The 26,869-nt window shown below is 38.3% G+C and overlaps 1 protein-coding gene across 3 annotated transcripts in view; it reads right to left on the minus strand.

Moving 5' to 3' along the window:
* Positions 1-11,744: 11,744 nt before the first annotated feature.
* The window catches only part of Tgs1 (Trimethylguanosine synthase 1), a 79,227-nt gene continuing 64,102 nt past the window's right edge, over positions 11,745-26,869 (minus strand). For all 3 annotated transcript variants that reach the window (XM_071687039.1, XM_071687036.1, XM_071687038.1), the window contains 3 exons: positions 22,315-22,439; positions 16,444-16,617; positions 11,745-12,932 (listed from right to left, as the gene is read on the minus strand). In XM_071687039.1, coding sequence (XP_071543140.1) covers positions 12,825-12,932; positions 16,444-16,617; positions 22,315-22,439 — 407 coding nt within the window. In that variant the 3' untranslated portion in view covers positions 11,745-12,824. The remainder of the gene's footprint in view (positions 12,933-16,443; positions 16,618-22,314; positions 22,440-26,869) is intronic.

Genomic DNA, 26,869 nt, shown 5'->3' on the forward strand with positions numbered 1-26,869 from the left:
TCACTCAAAAGTGTCATGATTAAGCTTATTCCATTCTTTCACTATGTGTAGGGTACCACTGCCCAAATATTAGTTTCATTTTTTCTCTCTCTCTCTTGCATGTCTGTTGTATAATATTTGCCATTTTCCACATTTAACTTTTTTCTGCATGCTGAAACTTCCTTAGACATCTTAATCGCTGATCACTGCTTCATTCTCGCATGCCAAACCTACATATAATGCTCATAATATTTGAGAAGAAATTGTGTGTGTGCTTTAAATTTGATGATACAAGTGAACAGAATGAAGTTTGCATCAACAGATGTGCACAGGCAGTAAGAGTACAAGAAAAATTGGTACAAAAGTAGGAAGAAGGAAGCTTAATGGAAGATGGGGATGGGATATAGCATTTTTTTGAGAATTGTGGCATTTAAGATATGTTGGGATACAGGGTTATGGATAAATGATTTTTACAGAAGGAAAGGTAAAGAAAACATATATTATTAAACTTTTAGACATTTCAGTGTGTGGTATCTCATAGAGCAGCTTTTAACATTCAGCTACTATTCTTATGTACTTCATTGGTTGAGAAGTTAGCTTTGCTAATAAAGCTGATAAGTTAATGAAAAGTGCTCAACTTTGAAAGTTAATTTTTTGTAATAACATCTAAGTTACCCCTGTAATTCAGTTGAATAACACAGTATAACAGCTAGTGCAGTCCTCAGGCAGCAGTTAAGAAAACATTTGGCTTAATGATAATGTACATACCTCTTCCTTTCATATGCCCAAGACCCATAGATGTTTTTCATAAAGTTCTTAGCATGTCTTTACCTCTTGCTTCACGTTCATTTATCGACTTCATCCCTGTATAATCTTGCTTAATTCATACCTTCATTATTTACTAAAAAGCATTCTGTCACTAGGATCAAATGATCGTGTTAGAAATTGTACATGAAACTGTTCAAATGGTTTTGGATATTTTGTAGAAACGACCATTGATATTATAATTTCCCAGAAATACATTACTTTGTGGGCTGTTAGTTTGATATTATTTGCATTTCTTGTTGGTAAATAATTGAAGAGATATTGGTCTTTTCATTTAGGTAATACAGCCATGTATATTGACATTGTAATTGAAACATTGTCATTAAAGAAATAAGGTATGGTTCTTCTCCAGTTTAATTTCATCAAGGCCTCCATATGTCACTTCTTTAGTTTATTATTTTAATGCCTATTCTGCTTTTTTTTAAGCCATAACTAGTCAGATATTTTAGCTTCTTTCACTCTGCAGTAAAGGCAAGTGTAATGGATAGTGTGAATTGTTTTTATTTTCACTTAGAGGATACGTTTGAAAACTATCCTTGGTATTACGTTATATCATTGGGTATTGCAGATTGTATAGCTCTAAAGATAGTTTGATTTTTTGATGTAAGAAAAGGTCTTCAAATGAGATAATTTGGAAGCACAGTGCTTTGCATTTTTTTTGTAGTTTAGTTTTGTCGTTTAATGTATTGATTGTTTGCCTGCAAGTTTTGCTGTGCATTTGTAAATATTTCAGACTCTAATACTTATCCTCATTCTATTGTTGGCACTGATACTGTTAGTTTTGATGCTGTTACTAATATCAGTACCATACCATGCTACTATCAGTGTACGGTACTGTTGCAGTAACAAAGGTGGAACATGTAACAGTGAATCGTAAATCCTAATTTTTCCACTGATACTCTGCTGGTACTGTTGTGGGTGCTACTAGTATTCCTGCTGGTACTACTGCTTCTACTACTATAATTATTGTTACCAGTTATAGCCTCTACTCCAGATACTTAATTTTGGAGTTGTAGTTTTTTAGTATTCATTTCTCTTTTAACGTAATGCTGCTGGTATTTGTTGGCTTCACCTTCGTTTCCATATACATGAAGTGAACTTGGTGCATACAGCCTTTTAGTTCATGTCTTAGGCCAGATGGATCCCTTTTGGAAAACTATTTTGCAGAATTGACATATGTGGTCTAATATTACAGTAGCTTCTATTGCGATGTAGTGATTCCCTCTATTGTTAGAATTACTTCTACAAATACTGATGCAACATCCAATACAAGTAAACTTCCAGCATCTCCACTATTATTATGAATACTATTACAACAACTACGATGCCGCTTCCATCTTGCTGCAAAGTGCACCTTCTACTAACAGACTTCTAACAATGTAGTGTCTAACACCACCTCCACTGATACCCTTATTTTTGCTACCACTAATTTTACTTGCTCTATTACTACTGCTAGAGCTTCAACCACCATCACCACCACCATCATTATGACTATTGCTACTCCTTTTGTTGGTGGTTTTTGATATTTACATTACTTATTGTTTCTTCTGATTTAAGATTTTTAATGAGCATTTGGAAATACCACTAACATTAATGCTTTTAGACTTAATGCTACACTGTTAACTGTAGATGGTATTAGTATTTCAAAGAGCTATAGTTCTTACTTTTGTCAACTTTTTTGTAATTACAGCTACATTTTAGCAGCTTCATTACTCCTCTCTAGAGATAATTAGTGCTATTGCTAATCACTTTCACAGTTATTGCATTTCTGCATCTGTAAATATATTTACAGCCTCATTTGCCACTATTATTCATTTACTGTTTCTCTACATGACTGGTGATTTTTCTTCAACAAATAGAAGAGAGTGTAGGGAATATTCTTTCACATAAACAGGCATGTATGTTGCACATAGTTCAGTGGTTAGAATTGCAACCTACCAATTTCTTAAGCTTGGATCCAAGTCATGGAGAGAGCAACCACCTCAGCCAACCCAGCTCTTCATGCTCCCCTTTAGCTTTCATCACAAATGGGTACTTAGTGTAAGCAAGGGTGCATATACATGAATATATAAATAAATACTTATATATGAAGGTAAAATTGCACTTCAGTCAGAGTTTATACAATTTTATTTAACATGTAATTTTTCTGTACATGTGGCATGACATGTTTCATGGAGACAATCCAACTCATCAAGTGCCAGTACTTAAAGATATTTCAGTTTCAACATCACAACAGAGTATTGGATGGTGCTAGACGGCAGTGCTTAGGTGTGATGTTGAGGTTTAAATAACTTTAAGTACTAGCACCTGATGAGGTGGATTGTCTCCAAGAAACGTGTCACTTTCACAGAAAAATTACATTTTAAATAATATTCTACGAACTCCTACTGAAAGGCAATTTCACCTCATAGGTTTCATTATGTTCACACTCAGTCTCTAGCTGTCATGTGTAATGCACTGAAACCACAGCTCCCTGTCCATATCCAGGCCCTACAGATGTTTCACATGCCCTGGTTCAGTTCATTGACAGCATGTCGACCTCGGTATTCCACGTTGTTCCAATTCACCCTATTCCTTGCATGCTTCTCACCCTTTTGTATGTTCAAGCTCCGATCGCTAAAAATCTTTTTCACTCCATCCTTCCACCTCCAGTTTGGTCTCCTGCTTCTCCTTGTTCCCTCCAACTCTGACACATATATCCTCTTTGTCAACCTTTCCTCACATAGTCTCTCTTTACGTCCAAACCATTTCAACACACCTTCTACTCTCTCAACCACACTCTTTTTATTACCACACATCTCTTTTACCCTTTCATTACTTACTCGATCAAACCGCCTCACACCACATATTGTTCTCAAACATTTCATTTCCACCACATCCACCCTCCTCCATACCTCCATGCCTCACATCAGTTTAATGTTGTTAAAACTACTATTCCTTCAAACATACCCATTTTTGCTCTCTGAAATAATGTTCTCTCCTTCCACACTTTCTTCATCATTCCCAAAACCTTTGCCGCCTCCCCCTCCCAGTGACTTACTTCTGCTTCCATGGTTCGATTTGCTGCTAAGTCCACTCCCAGATATATAAAACACTCCACTTCCTCCAGTTTTTCTCCATTCAAACTTACATCCCAATTAACTTTTCCACAACCCTACTGGACCTAATAACCTTGCTCTTATTCACATTTACTCTCAACTTTCTCCTTTCACACACTTTTCCAAACTCAGTCACAAACTTCTGCAGTTTTTCACTCATATCTGCCACCAGAGCTGTATCATCAGCGAACAACAACTGACTCACTTCCTGGGCCCCCTCATCTCCAACAGACTGCATACTTGCCCCTCTGGGCCCCCTCATCTCTAACAGACTGCATACTTGCCCCTCTCCAAAACTCCTACAATTTACCTCCCTAACCACCCCATCCTTAAACAAAGTAAACAACCATGGGAACATCATGCACCCCTGCTGTAGACCGACCTTCATTGGGAACCAAACACTCTCCTCTCTTCCTACTCATACACATGCCTTACATCCTTAGTAAAGACTTTTCACTGCTTATAACAGCTTGCCTCCTTCACCATATACTCTTTAGACCTTCCACAAAGCATCTCTGTCATCCCTATCATATATTATATAAATGCGTCATACAAATCCATCTGTTTTTCTAAATATTTCTCGCACATTCTTCAAAGCAAACACCTGATCCACACATCCTCTACCACTTCTGAAACCACACTGCTCTTTTCCAATTTGATGCTTTGTACTTGCCTTCGCTCTCTCAATCAATACCCTTCCATATAATTTCCCAGGGATACTCAATAAACTTTTGCCTCTGTAGTTTGAACGCTCACATTTATCCCCATTGCCTTTGTACAATGGCACTGTGCACACTTTCTGCCAATCCTCAGGCCCTTCACCATGATCCATAAATTCTACTGAAATACCATCCAATCCCACCACCTTGCCACATTTCATCTTCCACAAAGCTCTCGCTACCTCTTCTCTCTTAACCAAACCATTCTCCCTGCCCCTCTCACTTCATACACCACCCAGACCAAAACACCCTACATCTTCCACTTTATCATTAAAACACAATCAACAAACCTTCAAAATACTCACTCCATCTCCTTCTCACGTCATGACTGTCTGTTATCACTTCTCTCTTTGCCCCCTTCACAGATGTTCCCATTTGTTCTTATCTTATGATAAGAACATATTCACCTCCTTCCAAAACATCTTTTTAATCTCCCTAAAGTTTAATGATACTCTCTCACCCCAGCTCTCATTTGCCATCTTTTTCAGCCCTTGCACCTTCCTCTTGACCTCCTGCCACTTTCTTTTATACATCTAGTCATTTGCACTCCTTCCTTTTAAGTATCACTAGCAACTTTACTTCTTCATCCCACCACTCACTACATTTTCTAATCTGCCCATCTCCCACCTTTCTCTTGCCACATGCATCTTTTGCATATGCCATACTGCTTCCCTAAATACATCCCATTCCTCACCCACTCCCCTCACATAATTTGCTCACATCTTTTGCCATTCGACAATTGATCTCTCTTGGTACTTCCTCACACAAGTGTCCTTTCGAAGCTCACTTACTCTTTTCTCCCCAAAATTCTCTCTTCTCTTTTGAAAACCTATACAAATCTTTACCTTCATCACCACAAGATAGTGATCAGACAGCCCTCCAGCTGCCCCTCTCAGCACATTAACATCCAAAAGTCTCTCTTTTACATGCCTATCAATTAACACGTAATCCAATAATGCCCTTTGACCATCTCTCCTACTCACATGCATGTACTTTTGTATATCTCTTTATTTGTTTATTATACTTTGGCGATATTGATCGCCATTTCCTGCATCAGCGAGGTAGCGTCAAGAAACAGACGAAGGATGGCCCATCCACTCATATATACATAAATGCCCATACATGCACAACATATACATATCAACATATACATACATACATACACATACATATATACACATATTCATACTTGCTTGCCTTCAACCATTCCTGGCACTACTATACCCCACAGGAAACAGCATTACTACCCCCTGCTTCAGTGAGGTAGCGCCAGAAAAAAAAACATTCGTTCACCCTCAGTCCCTAGCTGTCGTGTGTAATGCACTGCAACTGCATCTCCCTATCAACATTCAGGCCACAAAGACCTTTTCATTGTTTACCCCAGATATTTCACATACCCTGGTTCACTCCATTGACAACAAGTTAACCCCGGTATACCTCATCATTCCAATTCACTCTGTTGATCACTGTTTCCCATGCCAGTGAGGTAGTACCAGGAAACAGATGAAGAATGTGTATGTATATGGGTGTTTATGTATATGTATGTGTATACGAGTGGATAGGTCATTCTTCGTCTGTTTCCTGGGTCCACCTTAATGATGCAGGAAACGGCAATGAAATATGATAAACAATATAAATATATATATATGAAGAATGTGTAGAAGTCGAGAACATTATCTTGGAAAGCAAAAATGGGTATGTTTGAAGGAATAGTGGTTCCAACAATGTTGTATGGTTGTGAGGCATGGGCTATGGATAGAGTTGTGCGCAGGAGGGTGGATGTGCTGGAAATGAGATGTTTGAGGACAATGTGTGGTGTGAGGTGGTTTGATCGAGTAAGTAATGTAAGGGTAAGAGAGATGTGTGGAAATAAAAAGAGCGTGGTTGAGAGAGTAGAAGAGGGTGTTTTGAAATGGTTTGGGCACATGGAAAGAATGAGTGAGGAAAGATTGACCAAGAGGATATATGTGTCGGAGGTGGAGGGAACGAGGAGAAGTGGGAGACCAAATTGGAGGTGGAAAGATGGAGTGAAAAAGATTTTGAGTGATCGGGGCCTGAACATGCAGGAGGGTGAAAGGCGGGCAAGGAATAGAGTGAATTGGATCAATGTGGTATACCGGGGTTGACGTGCTGTCAGTGGATTGAATCAGGGCATGTGAAGCGTCTGAGGTAAACCATGGAAAGTTGTGTGGGGCCTGGATGTGGAAAGGGAGTTGTGGTTTCGGGCATTATTGCATGACAGCTAGAGACTGAGTGTGAGCGAATGGAGCCTTTGTTGTCTTTTCCTAGCGCTACCTCGCACACATGAGGGGGAGGGGGATGGTATTCCATGTGTGGCGAGGTGGCGATGGGAATGAATAAAGGCAGACTGTGTGAATTGTGTGCATGGGTATATATGTATGTGTCTGTGTGTGTATATATATGTGTACATTGAGATGTATAGGTATGTATATTTGCGTGTGTGGACGTGTATGTATATACATGTGTATGGGGGTGGGTTGGGCCATTTCTTTCGTCTGTTTCCTTGCACTACCTCGCAAACGCGGGAGACAGCGACAAAGCAAAATAAATAAATAAATGAATATGCTTGTGGCATGAGAAGCATGGGAGGTGGGCAGATTAGAAAGGGTAGAGAGGCATTTGGACGATTTTTGCAGGGAAATAATGCAAATGACTGGGAGATGTATAAAAGAAAGAGGCAGGAGGTCAAGAGAAAGGTGTAAGAGGTGAAAAAGCGGGCAAATGAGAGTTGGGGTGAGAGAGTATCATTAAATTATATGGAAAATAAAAAGATGTTTTGGAAGGAGGTAAATAAAGTGCATAAGACAAGGGAACAAGTGAAGGGGGCTAATGGGGAGGTGATAACAAGTAGTAGTGATGTGAGAAGGAGATGGAGTGAGTATTTTGAAGGTTTGTTGAATGTGTTTGATGATAGAGTGGCAGATATAGGGTGTTTTGGTCGAGGTGGTGTGCAAAGTGAGAGGGTTAGGGAGAATGATTTGGTAAACACAGAAGAGGTAGTAGAGGCTTTGCAGAAAATGAAAGCCAGCAAGGTAGCAGGTTTGGATGGTATTGCAGTGGAATTTATTTAAAAAGGGGGTAACTGTATTGTTGACTGGTTGGTAAGGTTATTTAATGTATGTATGACTCATGGTGAGGTGCCTGAGGATTGACGGAATGCTTGCATAGTGCCATTGTACAAAGGCAAAGGGGATAAAACTGAGTGCTCAAATTACAGAGGTATAAGTTTGTTGACTATTCCTGGGAAATTATATGGGAGGGTATTGATTGAGAGGGTGAAGGCATGTACAGAGCATCAGACTGGGGAAGAGCAGTGTGGTTTCAGAAGTGGTAGAGGATGTGTGGATCAGGTGTTTGCTTTGAAGAATGTATGTGAGAAATACTTTGAAAAGCAAATGGATTTGTATGTAGTATTCATGGATCTGGAGAAGGCATATGATAGAATTGATAGAGATGCTTTGTGGAAGGTATTAAGAACATATGGTGTGGGAGGCAAGTTGTTAGAAGCGGTGAAAGTGAAAAAGTTTTTATCAAGGATGTAAGGCTTGTGTACGTGTAGGAAAAGAGGAAAGTGATTGGTTCTCAGTGAATGTTGGTTTCAGCAGGGGTGTGTGATGTCTCCATAGTTGTTTAATTTGTTTATGGATAGGGTTGTTAGGGAGGTGAATGCAAGTTTTGGAAAGAGGGGCAAGTATGCAGTCTGTTGTGGATGAGAGAGCTTGGGAAGTGAGTCAGTTGTTCGCTGATGATACAACGCTGGTGGCTGATTCATGTGAGAAATTGCAGAAGCTGGTGACTGAGTTTGCTAAGTGTGTGAAAGAAGAAAGCTGAGAGTAAATGTGAATAAGAGCAATCTTATTGGGTACAGTAGGGTTGAGGGACAAGTCAATTGGGAGGTAAGTTTGAATGGAGAAAAACTGGAGGAAGTGAAGTGTTTTAGATTTTTGGGAGTGGATTTGGCAGTGGATGGAACCATGGAAGCAGAAGTGAATCATAGGGTGGGGGAGGGGGGTGAAAGTTCTGGGAGCGTTGAAGAATGTGTGGAAGTCGAGAACATTATCTCAGAAAGCAAAACATTTTCTCGGAAAGCAAAAATGGGTATGTTTGAAGGAATAGGGGTTCCAACAATCTTATATGGTTGCGAGGCGTGGGACTACAGACAGAGTTGTGCGGAGGAGGGCGGATGTGCTGGAAATGAGATGTTTGAGGACAATATGTGGTGTGAGGTGGTTTGATTAAGTAATAATAGGGTAAGAGAGATGTGTGGTAATAAAAAGAGTATGGCTGAGTGAGCAGAAGAGGGTGTTTTGAAATGGTTTGGTCACATGGAGAGAATGAGTGAGGAAAGATTGACAAAGAGGGTATATGTGTCAGAGGTGGAGGGAACAAGGAGAAGTGGAAGACCAAATTGGAGGTGAAAAGATGGAGTGAAAAAGATTTTGAGTGATCGGGGCCTGAACATGCAGGAGGGTGAAAGGTGTGCAAGGAATAGAGTGAATTGGAACGATGTGTTATACCGGGGTCGACGTGCTGTCAGTGGATTGAACCAGGGCATGTGAAGCGTCTGGGGTAAACCATGGAAAGTTCTGTGGGGCCTGGATGTGGAAAGGGAGTTGTGGTTTTGGTTCATTATACATGACAGCTAGCGACTGAGTGTGAACGAATGTAGCCTTTGTTGTCTTTTCCTAGCACTACCTTGCACACATGTGGGGGGAGGGGGTTGTTATTTCACGTGTGGCGAGGTGGCAATGGGAATGAATAAAGGCAGACTATGAAATAAGTACATGTGTATATATGTATATGTCTGTGTGTGTATATATATGTATATATTGAGATGTATAGGTATGTATATTTGCGTGTGTGTGGACGTGTATGTATATACATGTGTATGTGGGTGGGTTGGGCCATTCTTTCGCCTGATTCCTTGCGCTACCTCGCTAATGCGGGAGACAGCGACAAAGTAATATATATATATATGTGTGTGTGTGTGTGTGTGTTTACATAAGGTTGAAACAGAATTATGAGATGTAACAGAAAAAATGCACAGAGTTGTACACATACAACAGAGTGAAAGGAGGAGAACAAAGATGATACACTAAATAAAAAACAGAGTTGCAGGGAAAGGTTAGATGTTTTAAAGTTGTTCTCTGTGGAAAAGAGGAAAATAAGAGAAAATTCTTCAAATTTTAAACTAATTTGCTGATGTGGAGGATTGATTTTTGAGAGATGCCATGAAAGAGAGAGCTCATAGCAAGACTTAAGCAAGGAATTTCTTTGAAAAGATGTGAGATAGTATCAGAGTTGTGAGAGAAGGGAAGAAACCCATTAATGAAACTGTAAATGCAGACAGTAAACAGAATTTTAAAAAGTGTTGTAGTAAAGAAGGTTTAAGAGATGGGTATCCAAGGTTAGAACTTCCTTCCCATCCTATATGGTCATGTAACTACAAGCTAAGCACAAACAGAACTGCATGGATAAAGATATGTTCAGCAAGCTACTGATTGCATGTTTTAGATGACTAGAATATGCCTCTGAAATCTGGCCACCAGGCTCATGAAAAAGAAAGAACTGGTGCCCAACTCTGGACATTATCAGAGTTGGGACCAGAGTCTACAGAGAAAAATTATGGTGACAGTTTAGGAGCTGCCCACCATGTCTGAAAGAAGAATAATGGATGACTTGCAGAGGCTGATCAATTGTAGGCAACAATAAGAAAGCTGTTAAAAAGGATGTCAAGAATTTTGCTTACCTAAAGTTTGAGTGTGTTTTTTAAATGCTGTGATTATTTTCTTTGGAGTGGCTGTTTGATACTACAGGGTTTTTATTCATCCTAGTGTGGAGTATTGCTTATGTATTTACAGTGGCTGTTCCTATCTCTTTATTAGCCAGCAAAAGGAGTCAAAAGCCTTCCATCTCACTGCTTCCCATCCATCCTCTCTTGCGTCTACAGGCATAATTCAAGCCAATGCTCTAGTAACCTATCTACATATGCACCTGCTCTAGTAACCCATCTTCATATGCACCTGCCACCAAAACTTTGGCCCATGAGTTGTATCTGGCTGTGGTTTCCCATAGTTTCTATGTGGAGACCAGCTGCACAGGTATTGACCTGTATGATATTTCCTCCTTCCCTTGAACATCAAAGCTGTGGAACTCTTACTTTTTTCATCTTCCTACAACTTTTAAGAGTCAGGTGTGCAAACACTTTGAAGTTAATAAAAGCTTCTCTTCTTTTTCTTAACCTATTTTCCCTTCACCTAAAATGGCCATAATTGGGTAATTTTTTGCCCATGCCATGTCAGTCTACATAAAACAAATGCAAAAAAACATACACACGTACATGCTTACATACTTTTTTCTGAGTGTTTATTAATCACCTCACCATTAGCATGAAACAGCTTATTAGATATAGTTAGATTATCTATATTAGATGTGATAATTGGTAATTTATCATTCTCCTTTTGTTTTGCACTTCAAGTTGTCATTTGATAGGTTGCAAGCTTTTGTTTTACTACATATGCATATGTAGGTCATCATTAAGTTATAACCTGAATTTAGCATTTAAAATTTTTCCTGTAGATCATTAATTAATTTCTTGTCATCTTGGAATGTAATATATACCATACAGCTTCTCCTTTTGTAAAAGTATGGTAAGTAAATATTGAGTTTTGTTTGCAGTGGAGTTTCCTTTTGTGTTATATTTTGCAACAAATCTAAATCACAAACATTATACATTCTTTGATAAGTTTTATGTCTTCCAAAATGGTCTTTAGGAATTACAATTAATTGGTACTTTCTATTGTAAGTTGTATTCATGTGTGATATTTTCTTTATCATTTTTATAAGCTTTTTTATTGTAGTTATAGCATTTCATACTTGAATGCTAACAGAATTCTGTAACTTGTAGCTCATGGGAATTTGGATGTAGAGCCTATCACATACAAAGAAAATTACATTGTGATGAAATGCATATTATAAATGATTTTCTAAGCACTGACATTCTCAATACTGAATAAAGATACTGAATATATGATTCTTTAGAGTTGAACATGTATAAAAGACAAAGTTGGACTCAGTCTTCTTTTATATATATATATATATATATATATATATATATATATATATATATATATATATATATATATATATATTTGAATTGAGATTTTTTTGTTTCTTAAAATGTATTTTAATAGTGTGTTGACCAGTGTACCGAGTGCACTTATGTGGAAAGAAAAAGCATCTGTGATGGACTACATGGATAGTACATGGCTCTTATTCACTTGAACTACTATAAACATCATAGTTGGTATGGTGAAAAAATAAGATCTGTCTGTAAATATAAAGATATGTACAGGAATCATGTAAAATACATTTAATACACATAAGAAAATAAATGTGCCATTATAAAACATCATCCTTTTATATCCTTTCAGTTTAGAACCTTAATCAGTAGTTGTAATCTCCAAGGACAAAAATAATCCTGCCTTCTTAAAGACATTTTCTTAAAAGCCAAGCACCACTTCAAAATTCAGTCTTTACTTATCATTAGAGGAAAGTATTTATTTACAACAATACTATTTAAAAGGTGCCTTTTGCTTGCACAGTTGGAAAATTTGTTGTAACCATTCTCACATTGTCATAACTCCTGCAGTAATCGCTCTGAATTCTGTATCTGCTAAACCTCCTAGCAAAATGCATATTTACTAACACCTACCTGTACCCATTTTACCCATTTTTGCCACAAAGTCTTCTCAGTATTTTGCCATAATGTCTTCTAAGTCTATACCCAATTACTTCATGATTATTGATTTACATCATTCCTTCATATTTCCTTTTTTGTCTTCTATATTCCCTCACTCACCTCATTATCCATTCCCTAGTCCCATCTTTATGTAAAATCCACCTAATCTGTGTTGTTCTTATATTACTGTCAATGCTGCACCTGTATCACTTACAGACAAGTAAAGGCTACATCACTCCCATCTTCAGCAGACCTTTTAGCAGACATACTTTATTTTTGCCCCATTCTTCATATATTTCTTAAATATACTTGCACTACTAAAGTATTGTACTGTATCTTACATCTTAATCTTTTAATCATATTTTATCAATTTAATTTACTATGGCTTTAAAAGATAATAAAAACATAATTAAAAAAAGATCAGATAATTACAATAAAAACCTAATAATAAACAAGGTTTCCAAAATAGGCAGTAAGTGTTTTTCTCTTCCATCCCATACTGTTGAACTCTATGTCAACAGTGCCACCAATGCCAGCAAGCTCAATAATCTGTAAGTTGGAAAAATTTTTTACATTAATCAAATGTCACATAAGCACAAACTACTTAAAATCATCAGTCTATCAATCTACCATCATGAACTGCATGGGATGGGTTAGGTACATCCAGCCTTTCATGTCATTTGTACACATCCTCAACTATGGTAAAGAGCAAAATGAACTTCTGCATTTATAAAAGTGTCTCTTACTTTTTCACTGTGTACACTTAATTAATTCATCACAAGAATTAATGTATAGACCAATTCAGGGAAAATAATGTCAATAAACTAGAAACCTAACCTCAAACTTCAAATTAACTAATTCCTTTACCAAAAAATCAAGAGATAATGCGACTATTTAGCATTACTTCCCTTACATAAAATTCTTTATAACTCAGCATTTAGTGACTTGTAACTTGTGTTAGCTTGGCATGTCTCTGACTAACCATTAGTAGGGAAACATACAGCAATGTTTTGCCAAGCTGAGAGGTTGGCTCCAGAGCATGGCATAGTCAGTTACTGCATGGCTTTCACCATGGTGTTCTCTTTTGTCATTTCACATTCTCATATTTTATGTGGTATGCTCTTGCACACCATGAGGTAAATGTTGCATCACTTTTTAGTCTTGTTCAAAGTGAGAATTCCAAATGACATCAAATTTTGGTGTGTAACTCTTTCCTCAAAGCACAGTCTCTCATGGTAACCTAACTATCAAGTTACATGGCAACCTACACAACACAGATCATAAAACTGCATTGTTCACCTCCAGGCAACCATACCAGAAGGCGCCATGCGCTAGCCCTTTAGAAATATTCTCTAGTCCCTTGCATACTTCTGCCCTCCATTGTGTAGTATTAATTTGCCAGTAAAACAGTAAGTGTCTATTTGTGTATTTCATGATATTTCACTTGTTCAAACTTGTGTCATTTGTGTGAATCACTGTTGTGTCTCAATAACTGCCCCACCGTGCATGTGATAAATGTCTTGTTCCTCTGTAAAAGTGATGCGGTGTTCCTTTAAAAGTATTTATTTATTTTGCTTTGTCGCTGTCTCCCGCGTTTGCGAGGTAGCGCAAGGAAACAGACGAAAGAAATGGCCCAACCCACCCCCATACACAATGTATATACATACATGTCCACACACGCAAATATACATACCTATAAATCTCAATGTACACATATATATACACACACAGACACATACATGTATACCCATGCACACAATTCACACTGTCTGCCTTTATTCATTCCCATCGCCACCTCACCACACATTGAATACCATCCCTCTCCCCCCTCATGTGTGCTAGGTAGCACTAGGAAAAGACAACAAATGCCCCATTCGTTCACACTCAGTCTCTAGCCGTCATGCAATAATGCCCGAAACCACAGCTCCCTTTCCACATCCAGGCCCCACACAACTTACCATGGTTTACCCCAGACACTTCACATGCCCTCATTCAATCCACTGACAGCACATCAACCCCAGTATACCACATCGATCCAATTCACTCTATTCCTTGCCCACCTTTCACCCTCCTGCATGTTCAGGCCCCGATCACACAAAATCTTTTTCACTCCATCTTTCCACCTCCAATTTGGTCTCCCACTTCTCCTCGTTCCCTCCACCTCCGACACATATATCCTCTTGGTCAATCTTTCCTCACTCATTCTCTCCATGTGCCCAAACCATTTCAAAACACCCTCTTCTGCTCTCTCAACCACACTTTTTATTTCCACACATCTCTCTTACCCTTACATTACTTACTCGATCAAACCACCTCACACCACACATTGTTCTCAAACATCTCATTTCCAGCACATCCACCCTCCTGCGCACAACTCTATCCATAGCCCACGCCTCGCAACCATACAACATTGTTGGAACCACTATTCCTTCAAACATACCCATTTTTGCTTTCCGAGATAATGTTCTCGACTTCCACACATTCTTCAAGGCTCCCAGGATTTTCGCCCCCTCCCCCACCCTATGACTCACTTCCGCTTCCATGGTTCCATCCGCTGCCAGATCCACTCCCATATTTCTAAAACACTTTACTTCCTCCAGTTTTTCTCCATTCAAACTTACCTCCCAATTGACTTGACCCTCAACCCTACTGTACCTAATAACCTTGCTTTTATTCACATTTACTCTTAACTTTCCTCTTTCACACACTTTACCAAACTCAGTCACCAGCTTCTGCAGTTTCTCACATGAATCAGCCACCAGCGCTGTGTCATCAGAGAACAACAACTGACTCACTTCCCAAGCTCTCTCATCCACAACAGACTTCATACTTGCCCCTCTTTCCAAAACTCTTGCATTCACCTCCCTAACAACCCCATCCATAAACAAATTAAACAACCATGGAGACATCACACACCCCTGCCGCAAACCTACATTCACTGAGAACCAATCACTTTCCTCTCCTCCTACACGTACACATGCCTTACATCCTTGATAAAAACTTTTCACTGCTTCTAACAACTTGCCTCCCACACCATATATTCTTAATACCTTCCACAGAGCATCTCTATCAACTCTATCATATGCCTTCTCCAGATCCATAAATGCTACATACAAATCCATTTGTTTTTCTAAGTATTTCTAAGTATTTCTCCTATAAAAGTGTATGTTGTTATATTTCAGGGTATTTAGCCTCTTAAAATATTGCATCAAGTTTGTTCAACCCCAATGCCATGCCATGCTACATGCTTGCATATGACCAGGATCTGTTTGTTGCTTTAGATGAAGTTGAACTTGATGATGGCCTTAGCACAGTGTGAGTCAAGTTGACAACTCTTGAATCTGATGGGAATGACCATATGCCTAAGTGCATTATGTGGGCTGCTGGCATTCTGCCTAGAGGCATAGGGATGTTGAAAGGCAGACAAGTAGCACACTGCAACATTACTTTCCCCCTGCTGCCTCCTCTTCCCAACCATGGCCAAGAGGCGCAAAGCAACTGTAACAAGTTCAATCATCTACTACTTCCCATAACATAACTGCTGCCACCTTACTGTACCCTATGCAACTCCCGAAAACATCTAAAAAAAGGCAGGACTGTTAAAATATATAGTTTCATTGTATTGGAATAACTATATAGTCCCACTATATAAAGGCAAGAGGAATATAGGTGAAAGTTCGAATCAAAGAAGTACTAGTCAGCTGAGTGTATCTGGTAACTTGTAAGGGAGAGCAGTGATTGAGAGGGTAGTGGGGAGGAACAGAGTGGTTGAGGATATGTGGATCAAGTGTTTGCTCTGAAGAATGTGTGAGAAATAATTAGAGAAACAAAAGGATTTGGATTTGGAGTTTAAAGATCTGGAGACTTTTTTTTTATGGTTGCAGCACCCTTGATGGGAGTTCCTGGAAAAAATGGGCATTAGAGATATATAGACAGATAAAAATATTGTAAAATGTAAACATTTCATTTCTACAATTATATTTAAAACAGTTGCAAACATACAATAAATGAATGTAAGGATTGCACTGGTATATAAACCTTCAAATAAAAGAGACCAAACCTGACATAAATCACTGCTTTTAGGGAGATATAGGGCAATGTTGGTAGTAATAGTTCGTGCTGTAGCCATTAATTCTTCACAGTTGAGCATACCACTTAAATGTTTTACATCATATAATCCATCACGCAAATACTTAATACCACCCCATGGAGGACTCAGGTAAACCACATCTGCCTGTGTAATGAGAAATAATTTTGAATGTTGAGTTAGAATCAAAATTCATAAGTTAGAATCAAAATTCAATCAGAATATTTGATGGAATACAAATATGAGCATGAAGAAAAAAGGGAGCAAAACTAGAGGGAGAAATAGGACTTGCATACAATTACTAGTGGTGAAGGAGTCTTACACATAGTGTGAAAAAAGGAGGATGAAGGTAATGGTTTTTAAAAGGAAGGAAACTGAAGAAATAAACTGTAATGCCCATCGAAAGAACATTGTGAGCTGAAGTGCAAAGGTTACGATGGGTGGTATGCTTAAAAAAAGTATCAAGAATTTAAGTATCTGACTTCACTACTAGGAAAACATGGCATAATGGAAGGAGAAATTAGAGAGCTGTCCTTGGGGTAAAAATTAATGGATCCTTGAGGACAGTTACAAAAACAATGTGATCATGAATTGAAGGATAGCTTAATTCTGTCAACCCTAAAGGTGTGAAATATGAACAATGAATGGAGCAGACAGTTCTAGGATTCAAGGCTGCTGAAATGAAACACATGCACATGAAGGGGGCTCACAGTAACAGCAGTTGGGATGGAGAATGCAATCGTGAACTGAATATGAGAGAGGAAAAGATATGGATATGGTGTCATACAATAGGTTAAGAGAAATAACCTAACATAATGTGGAAAGGCTGCATAGTGAGAAGTTAGTAACAGAAATATACAGGAGTAAGATAGAGGGGAAACAATAGTGTAGATGTAACCAAGAATAGAAAGGAGAGATAGGTAGTATGTTTGAGGAAAGAAACCTGGATGTTCTGGCTCTGAGGGAAACAAAGCTCAAGGGTAAAGGGGAAGAATGGTTTGGAAATGCCCTAAGGGTAAAGCCATGGATTGGTGAAAGGACAAGAGCAAAGGAAGGAGTAGCACTGGTACCAAAGCAGTTGTAGGAGTGTGTGATACAGTGTAAGGAAATAAATTCTAGATTGATGTGGGTAAAACTGAAAATGGATGGTGAGAGATGGGGATTGTTGGTGCTTATGCACCTGGCAATGAGAAGAGAGATCATGAAGGGCAAGTGTTTGGGGAGTAGCTGAGTCATTTTGTCTGCAGTTTTGGTCCACAAGACCTAAGTGATTTAAATGCAGATGTGAGTAATGTGGAAGTTGAGGGTATAATTGGTGCGCATAGTGTATTCAGTATTACGAATGGAAATGGTGAAGTGCTTGTGGAGTTGTGTGCAGAAAAAAGACTATTGATTGGGAATACCTGGTTTAAAAAGAAAGATATGTACAAGTATAAGTGTGAGTAGGAGAGACTTTTGGAGGTAAATGTGCTGAGAGCGGCAACTGGTGGGATGTCAGGGAGAAGAGAGTGGGAGGAGTAAGTGAGCTTGGAGAGGAGACTTGTGTGAAGAAATACCAGAAGAGATTGAGTGTAGAACAGCAAAAGGTGAGAGCAAATGGAGGGTAGTGGGTGAGGAATGACAGGTATTTAAGGATGCAGTGATGGCATGTGCAAGAGATGAGTATGGCATGTGAAAGGTGGAGGAAGGCATATAAGAAAGGGTAGTAAGTGGTGTGATGAAGAAGTAAAGTTGCTAGTGAAAGAGAAAAGAGAGGCAAGCTAGGCCACAAGCAGCCCATTGGCACGTGACACTCACTCTGTGCAAAGATAAAATTTTGGTGTCACTGAAAACCGTGAATGCTCAAAACATAATGCCGTAGTTGGTAAAAAGGCATTCATAATGCAAAGCATGTATACTCAAAACCGTGGTCAAGAAAACTGTGGTAGGCAAGCAACCTCTCTATGTTCTTGCTGGCAGTTCATAAAGACTATTGGAGACATCTACCTACTCCTAATATCATTGCTCCATCAACACCTCACAGCACAGTGGTGACAACCTTGCTGAATGAGATAAGTATCGAGGTTTGCATCAATCACATCAACAGCCAATTGAAAACTTTGCTGAAGATCTATGACGTTACTTAACTGTTACCAACTGTGGTGTGCATCCCACCACTGCGACAGTGGAGTAGGTAACTTTGACTCATTTGTCTGCAACTGTACAAAAAGAAGTAAAACATGCCCTTCTTTGAGAAGGTGAGGTAATGATAATGGGGCATTTCAATTATAAAGAGACAGACTGAGGGAGAATCTGATTGTTCATGGTGAAAGAATCATGTAATGATATTGGGGCATTTCAATTATAAAGAGACAGACTGAGGGAGAATCTGATTGTTCATGCTGAAAGAATCAGAGATACAAATTCTTAATTGTACTGGAAAATTTCCCACTAAAATGAAAGGGAGTGCTACACCAACATTACCAGATCTTATTTTCAGTCATAGCAGCATGGATATTGAGAATATCATACATGGCATATAACTGGAAAATGTAATCATGAAATGTTTAAGTTTAATGACAAGGAAAATGAGGAAGTCAAAAGGCCAAAGATGAAACAAAACTAAAAAATAATATACAGTGGAAGCCACACAAAATTTAACAATTTCTCTGATAACATACATTGGGAATTAGAATGCAATAACCAGGAACCTGGGTACTTTGATGAAAAGGATCTGTGAAATTAACAATGGAGCAGGAAAGTGAGTATCTACCCTCAAAAATGGAGGGAAGGTTATGAAAAAGGAAGAAACAGTTCTATAGAAAGGGTCAAAATGCAAAGAAGCTTCAAGATGAGCTGTGGCAAAGATATACATAGATGGCACTCAAATCAGTCAGCATTTATTAGGTTTAAGACAGTAAAAAAGAAGTACTGCAAGATTTGAAAGGAGGAACAAAGAAAATTTGAAAAAATATTGTGGACAAGATATGGAAAAAGCTAAACTTTTCCATAAATTCATCATGAGTAAACTGCCCATCAAAAAGCAGGTAATCAAGATTATGGATTCAGAAGAAAGAGAGTAAGAATGATATAATGATGTGTGGAGAGTGAAATGAAAAATTCAAAAGCATTTTCACAGTTCTGACAAAAGCATTAGGTAAAAACACTGATTGAAGTAGTAGGTAGAAACATAAGCTGGGAGCATTAGGTAGAGGGAGCAGGTTGGAACATAAGGTAGACACATTAGATAACAGCATCTGGTGGATCACTAGGTAGGAACCTCTCAGAAAATAGTGCTAGAGTTGCCCTCTGCCAGTGGCCCACTAAGGGTGAGGCACTAATGGATAAGAAGCAGCACTGGAGTTCACTGGTTACAGGGACACTTTTTACTGTGGCCACCCCCTCAGAGGAGTTCCCTAAGGAAACAGGTGTCACAGATACAGACAGAATAGAGAGTCTTCGGAAGACACCAAAGCCCTAATATTATTGTGATGGAAGAGGAAGGAGATATCTAAAAGAGACATCAACAGAATACTACAGGGTCTTGACCCATATAAGGTTTATGGTCCAGATGAAATTTTACAACATATACAGATGTGCAAATATACATGAAAAAACTTTTGAAATAATGTTCAGGATGTTTTTGGAGAAAGTGAAAGTGCCAAGGGAGTGTAAAAGGGTAACTGTCATACCTACATATAAAAAAGGAGACTGGGAAGAGTGGATGAACTACAAACCATTCTCCCTGATTACTATGTGGCACTGGTAAAGGTGATGAGATATCAAATGTATGACTTCCTGCACAGAAGAAATTATCTTAGTAAGACACAACATGGTTTCAGGGAAAGGTCATGTGTAACAAATCTCAAAGATTTCTACGAGAAAGTGAGCTCAATATTAGACTAAAGAGAAAGCTCAGTGGATTTTTTGTATTTAGATGGCTGGAAACCTAAACTGTACCATGTGGGAAGCTGATTAAAAAGGGAAACTCCTTCAATGGATAGAAGATTATCTAGGAGGAAGAAAACAAAGGACACATGTCAAAGAAGCCTTCTGAAAATGGGTTGAGATTACCAGCGGAAGGCTGCAGGGTTCTGCTCTGGGAACATTATCTTCTTGTTCAAAGTAAATGACTTTCCAGAAGGTACAGATTCCTACCTGAATATGTTTGCCAATGATGCAAAGGTCATGAGGGAAGTGAAAAGCATGAAGGACTGCATTACTTTACAAGGGGACATTGACAGACCCCATAGCTGACCTGAAACATGGTTGATAAAGTTCAACGAGTAAATATGAAGTATAAGGATGGGTCACGGGATAAGATGGCCTTGATATGATTATCATCTTGCAGGAGATAAGCTGCAAGAATCTGTGTGTAATAGACTTGGGGTCTACATTTTCCCTAATCTGTTGCGAGAATCCCACTTTTAAGAGTTAAGAAGACCAACTGTCTGTTAGCAAATATTATTGATGCATTCATGGATAAGGAAATATTCAGCAAGCTCTTCACATCTTCCATGAGGCCAGAACTTGAATATACCTCTTAAGTTTGGTCACCAGACCTAAAGAAACACATACAGCTAACAGAGAAGGTCAAGTAGAGGGCACCAAAGATGGTATTAGAATTAAGAAAGCCGAATTACAAAGAAAAGCTAAATACCTTAAATTTGTGTATTTCGGAAGACAGAAAAGTGAGGGGTGACTTTACCGCAACCTTCAAGTTTATAAAACAGACCAATGATGTAGACAGCAAATATTTCTCTGAGATATGTACAATTACACCAATCAGACATAACATGAAATTAAGCAAGAAACTTGAGAGGACAGTCAAGAAGTACTTTCACAGCATAAGATTGGTGGATGAATGGAATAAACTGAATGGAGCTTTGGTTAATGAAGACAACATGCAGAAATCCAAGAAGTTCTATGTTCACGAGATGGGACCTTGGAGAGTAAAACTCACTCTACACACAATACACACAGGTAATAAAACAGAGACCAACACAAAAAATCTAAATAAAAAGCATATCTTAATATACACCCCTAGAGTTCCCTTTGTTAGCATACAAAGTTTTAAGTTACTAGCTGTCACAGTCATGGAGCTATGGTGATGAAAAACATACACCCAGATACTTAGATACCAAACTGAAGGATCATACCCAAGTGTACATCCTGAGATCCCCTCAGTATGCATACAAAGTTTCAAGGTTCTAGCTTTCATTGTCACAAGGCTATGGTACAAACAAACCTATAGGATACATTATTCTTTAATACATGTTCATCATTTCCCATACTAACAGGTTAGTGCTAGAAACAGACAAAAGAAATGGCCTCATTTGCTCCTATCCACTCCCTATATGTCATATATAAGGCACCAAAATCAGAGCCTCCTATCCACAACCAGGCCCAAGAGACCTTTCTTGAAAAAGAAAGCCTAACAGTCTCACATCAACACATTCTGTTAACGGTGTTTTTATCTCTTTTCTTATGTGATCACCTCTCCTACCTTAGTGATGTAGCGTCAGTAACAGATGACCGAGACAAGTGATCAACACAAAAGTAAGAGGTCATTCTATAATGACTAGTCCCCAATCCCCATATCAATTTCCAAGAGAAGTGAGGTATTGGCATTTGCAAGGTTTCCAAGGAGTGTAACCCTTATGAACAGCAAGGGAAACATGCATACTGTATACCAGTAAACAAGAAATCTAAATGTCATGAACTTAACTAAAATAAAGCACTTATGCCAGAGGGTATGGTAAATCATCCTTATTTCTACTATGAATGGAGTCACAGTGCCTGTGAATTCATAACTATAGAAAACTCTTTAGTCTCTCAGTGTGTTAATAAAAGAATAATATTTACCTTAAGCATAGGAGCAAGCTGAAAGAAGTCTCCAACGATGAAATCAATACGATCAGCCACTCCATATAAAGCAGCGTTGTGATGTGCCAGAGCAATTTTTGATGGGTCTATGTCGATGGCAATTACTAGAAGAAAAAATTGTACCACTGTTGGAATCATTCAGGTGAGTAAAATACATAAAATTCATATAATTTTCATTAAAAGTCTAATCTTTCTAAACTTAATAACAAACGATCCATAATTATTTTTCACCTTAAAATGTGTAAAATGGCTACCTGTAGCATATCTAATTATACAGAACTCTAATGCAGTGTATGTTAAGCAATAGCATATCTATTACAATGAATAATTAGTGTGATCACTCAATTTTGTGTTTTTAAAAGTTCACTGAGCAAAACCATGAGAAACAAAAAGCAGTCCTCTATAACCACTGCAGATAAATGCACACAAAACCTATATTAGATGAATGGAACTCATTTTATGCAAAGAATTATATCAAAGTCTAAGCATAATATGAGAAAAAATAGATTTTTTCCCCACGTATAAAGGTGGTGCAAAGCAAATTTATGCTCTGTGGTACCTTTCTGAAGCATAGCATATAAGCAGACAACATACCGACAACTGGGACAAATACTGGAGAGAGGTAAATGATCACTATCAGAAACTAATGAATATCCTCTGCAACACCAAAGTAATACCTCTATATAAATTTTATGGGTTATACTTACCTCAAAAGACCAATTTGGAATCAAGCTTTATGATTTCCCCTTAAATCAGTTTGGTGTGTCTCAGGCTGTAACCCAAAGGGCTACATCATAAGCTCCACATACTAACTAATCAAGCAGTAAATATTTTCCCACTAGATTCATAAATTTCTACAGTAGCTTGTCAACAATGTTTCTGAAATGTGTAGGTGTAAGGTGAGCCATTCAGGGCCCTATATGTTGGCACTGTTTTTTCTTAATGTTCCTATGGGACCTTTTCATTCTACTTTTATTAAGTCCTCCAAGCTTGTCATGCCATATGAAAATGATTTCTGTGGCTGAATAGGAAACCAAATCTTTGAAAATATTCCACATCTAAATCATGATACAGTATATAACTTCTGTTTACACTCTAGATAATAGCATAAGAGCAATTCAATCATTCCCAGCAGTTTTGATTCTAGGCAAAGTTAACACATAAGAATGATCTTTCTACGTCTTCTAACCTGATTATTTTGCCTGCTATTAAAGGTGATGTTAGTACATATGTGTATTCTGTCTGAGAAGTGTATGTGCTTTCGAAGAATGTCATCAAAATTTTCCTCTCTCGTCTTGAAGGTTCACAAAATCCATCCTAACATCTTCACTGATGAAACAATGGAAGCTTTGTTGTGCTTGCTGAAGCAAAGGTCATCTGACTCAATTACTTCAAAGTCATTCACCTTAATATTCAATGATATTAAAATTTTTGTTTGCATCCATTTCTCTGATGTTGAAACAGCCAAAACTTGTCTCAACTAACCCTTCCACCCCTCCACCCACATATATACAAGTGCCTATGCAACCAATCAAGCTATATACCTAGGCAATGCCATTTGGTGACATATTATTAACATATTATCTGATGATTCACTTATCTTATATAAGTTCATGAAAAGATAAATAATGCCCATGTAAGACTTTTTTTATCATGTGTAGCAATATCAATCAAACAATAACTCTAGAGATCACTCACAAGAGGCTGTATCTACCAAGGTATATGCACAAAAAAGTAATGTTTTCTCATTGATATGAAATCTGCCACATTTAGAGATTACAGAAATGATAAGACTATCACACAAAAAGTTAACAGCCAACCCCATGAGTGAGGGTGACAGGCACATTTCAGATAGTGTTGGCAAATGGGAGGAGGGTAATGAGGAAATAACATTGACTGCTGGGTCATCCCTCCCTTCCTTCCTCCCCCTCGCTTATGATGGCAATACAATTTTAATTCGTAATTGCAAGTTTGTTTATATATTCATATTGTACAAGTGAATTCCGTATCTTTGAGCAAAATCAAACAAGAAAAAAAAAAGACGTTTAAACAGCCTTTCCTGGAAACATCTCTATTGTATCATGAATAAACTTAAACAACAATGTTATAATATTTTCACCAATCATCCTAAAACCAATCTCCATGAAAGACTCCTGGTGTTACCCAGAATCTCTTTCCAGAGGCTTTTGCAGCCCAAGGCTGCACTACTCCCTGTGGAAGGGAAATGTGATCTCCCTTTGAGTGAAAAGCCCTTTGGCAAGACTGTACTCTCAGTGATACAGCCTTACTAAAAGTGACTTTTTGCTTATATTGTAATCTCTTGCAGGCAGAGTCTGCAACCTTATTTTCACCCTGATATGGAATCCACCACTTTTATACCATTAATAATAATTTACATGGGAAAAAGTATTCCATGGGCACAGCTAATCCAACTGGTGAGGTTGAAAAGAAAACTTAATCTCATCCCTCAGAAATCTCACATATGAAGACAGGCTAAAATGACTGGGTCTCGTCTCCCTTCATTAAGGTAGACTTCTCGGCAACTTAATCTAAGTATTCAAAATTCTGAACATGTTCAATAAAGTAAATCACAAACATCTTTTCGAAATACAAGAAAATACAGATGCCAGGACAAATGAAATAAAATTCAATGCTAAAAGATGTAGTATGGACATGGGAAAAAGCTTCTTTTCCTATAGGTGTGTTGAGCATGGAATAAGTTTCCATCAGATGTAAAGAATTTGTTTAGACAAATATTTTATAAATTCACGTATACTTCAAGAAAAACGCAAGAAACAAACTGTATAAACAACGGCAGTAATAGGGACACTGGAAGGCTAATGTGCAGCAGCAGTGAATGGGTGATAGCTTTAAAAACTGCTTGTCAAGTTAAAATCTTTTTTTGGGCAGACAACCCAGTCATGGGCCAATCAGGCCTCCTGTTGTCAGTCTTTCTCATGTAAACCATATTCTTCTTACTACCATACTTCTCTCTTACCCTATCAATTCCAACTTCTCAACCCTCCTCACTACACATATTGTCCTCAAATATTTCATTTTCAACACAACAGTCCTCTTACTTTTTGATTCTAGGCACACATCTTGCAACCATACAACACTGTTAGGATTACTATATCATCAAACACATCCATCTTTGCCCTTTAAGACAACTGCTCTCTTTCCACACACTTCTCAATGTACCTAAGACCTTAGCCTGCTTATCTGCCCTAAGGCTAACTTTAGTTTCCATGGTTCACTCCATTCAAATTCACACAGTCCAACCAACCTCTCTCCAAAACTTGCATTTATCTCCCAAACCACACCATCTATAAACAAATTAAACAACAATGGTAACAACATCGCACACCCCTGCCACATACCAACCTTCACGGGGAACCAATCATTCTCCTCTCTTCCTTTCTCTTCCCTTCCAAGCTTTATAACCTTACTATTATTTACATTAAATCTCAAATCTGTTCATACAAACACTCCCAAGTATGTAAGCTGTGTAACATCTAAAGTATTGGTTCATCAACTGTTTATGATATAAAGAAGCAAAGGAAGGAAATACTGAAATTCTATGCAGACCAATTCCAAGAGGCAAATGACGATTAGAAAAACTATGAAAGATGGTAAGAGTACTGAGCACGATCGAGTGATGATGGAATGGTTTCGACAGTGTCGGAGTGATGGAGCGGACTTGTCAGGTAGCATGATAATGGACTAGGCTAAGTTGTTCCATAAAGAACTTGAATTACAACATGAGCATGACTATAGTGAAGGATGGCTTCAAAGATTCAAGAAACGTCAAGGAATTTCCATGAATAAAGTGCAGAGAAAAACGATCTGCAAACTACAAAGGAGCTGCCGAGTACGTGGTCGAACCTGCGAAACTCATAGCTGACGAGCACCTCAGTCCTAAGCAAGTGTATAATGCAGACGGAACAGCATTGGTCTGGTGAGCACACATAGGAAAACACTTAACAACAGAAGACGAAGAAGACCCCACAGGATTCAAACATTCTAAGGACAGACTTATCATCTTAGGGTGCTCAAACTTTTAATATTTGTTTAAATCAAATTTCTAGCAGTCCATGGTACACTTTAGACACATGGGAGATGTATAATTAGTGGGTTAGGGGTGTGTTGATGAACTATCATTACATGACCATGGTAGGTCCGGCAAAATGGTTAATCCTGTAAGGCTTTGGAACCAAGAGTGCTGGAGGTGGAAAGATGGAGTGAAAAAGATTTTGTGTGATCGGGGCCTGAACATGCAGGAGGGTGAAAGGAGGGCAAAGAATAGAGTGAATTGGAGCGATGTGGTATACCGGGGTTGACATGCTGTCAGTGGATTGAATCAAGGCATGTGTATGGGGGTGGGTTGGGCCATTTCTTTCGTCTGTTTCCTTGCGCTACCTCGCAAACGGGAGACAGCGACAAAGCAAAAAAAAAAGAAAAAAAAAAAACAACCAATCTCATCACAACATTAGTCAACACATTAAACACATTCAAAGAGATAATGCATTCAAAT

The sequence above is a fragment of the Panulirus ornatus genome, chromosome 43, assembly GCF_036320965.1.
Source record: "Panulirus ornatus isolate Po-2019 chromosome 43, ASM3632096v1, whole genome shotgun sequence".
Lineage (NCBI taxonomy): Eukaryota > Metazoa > Arthropoda > Malacostraca > Decapoda > Palinuridae > Panulirus > Panulirus ornatus.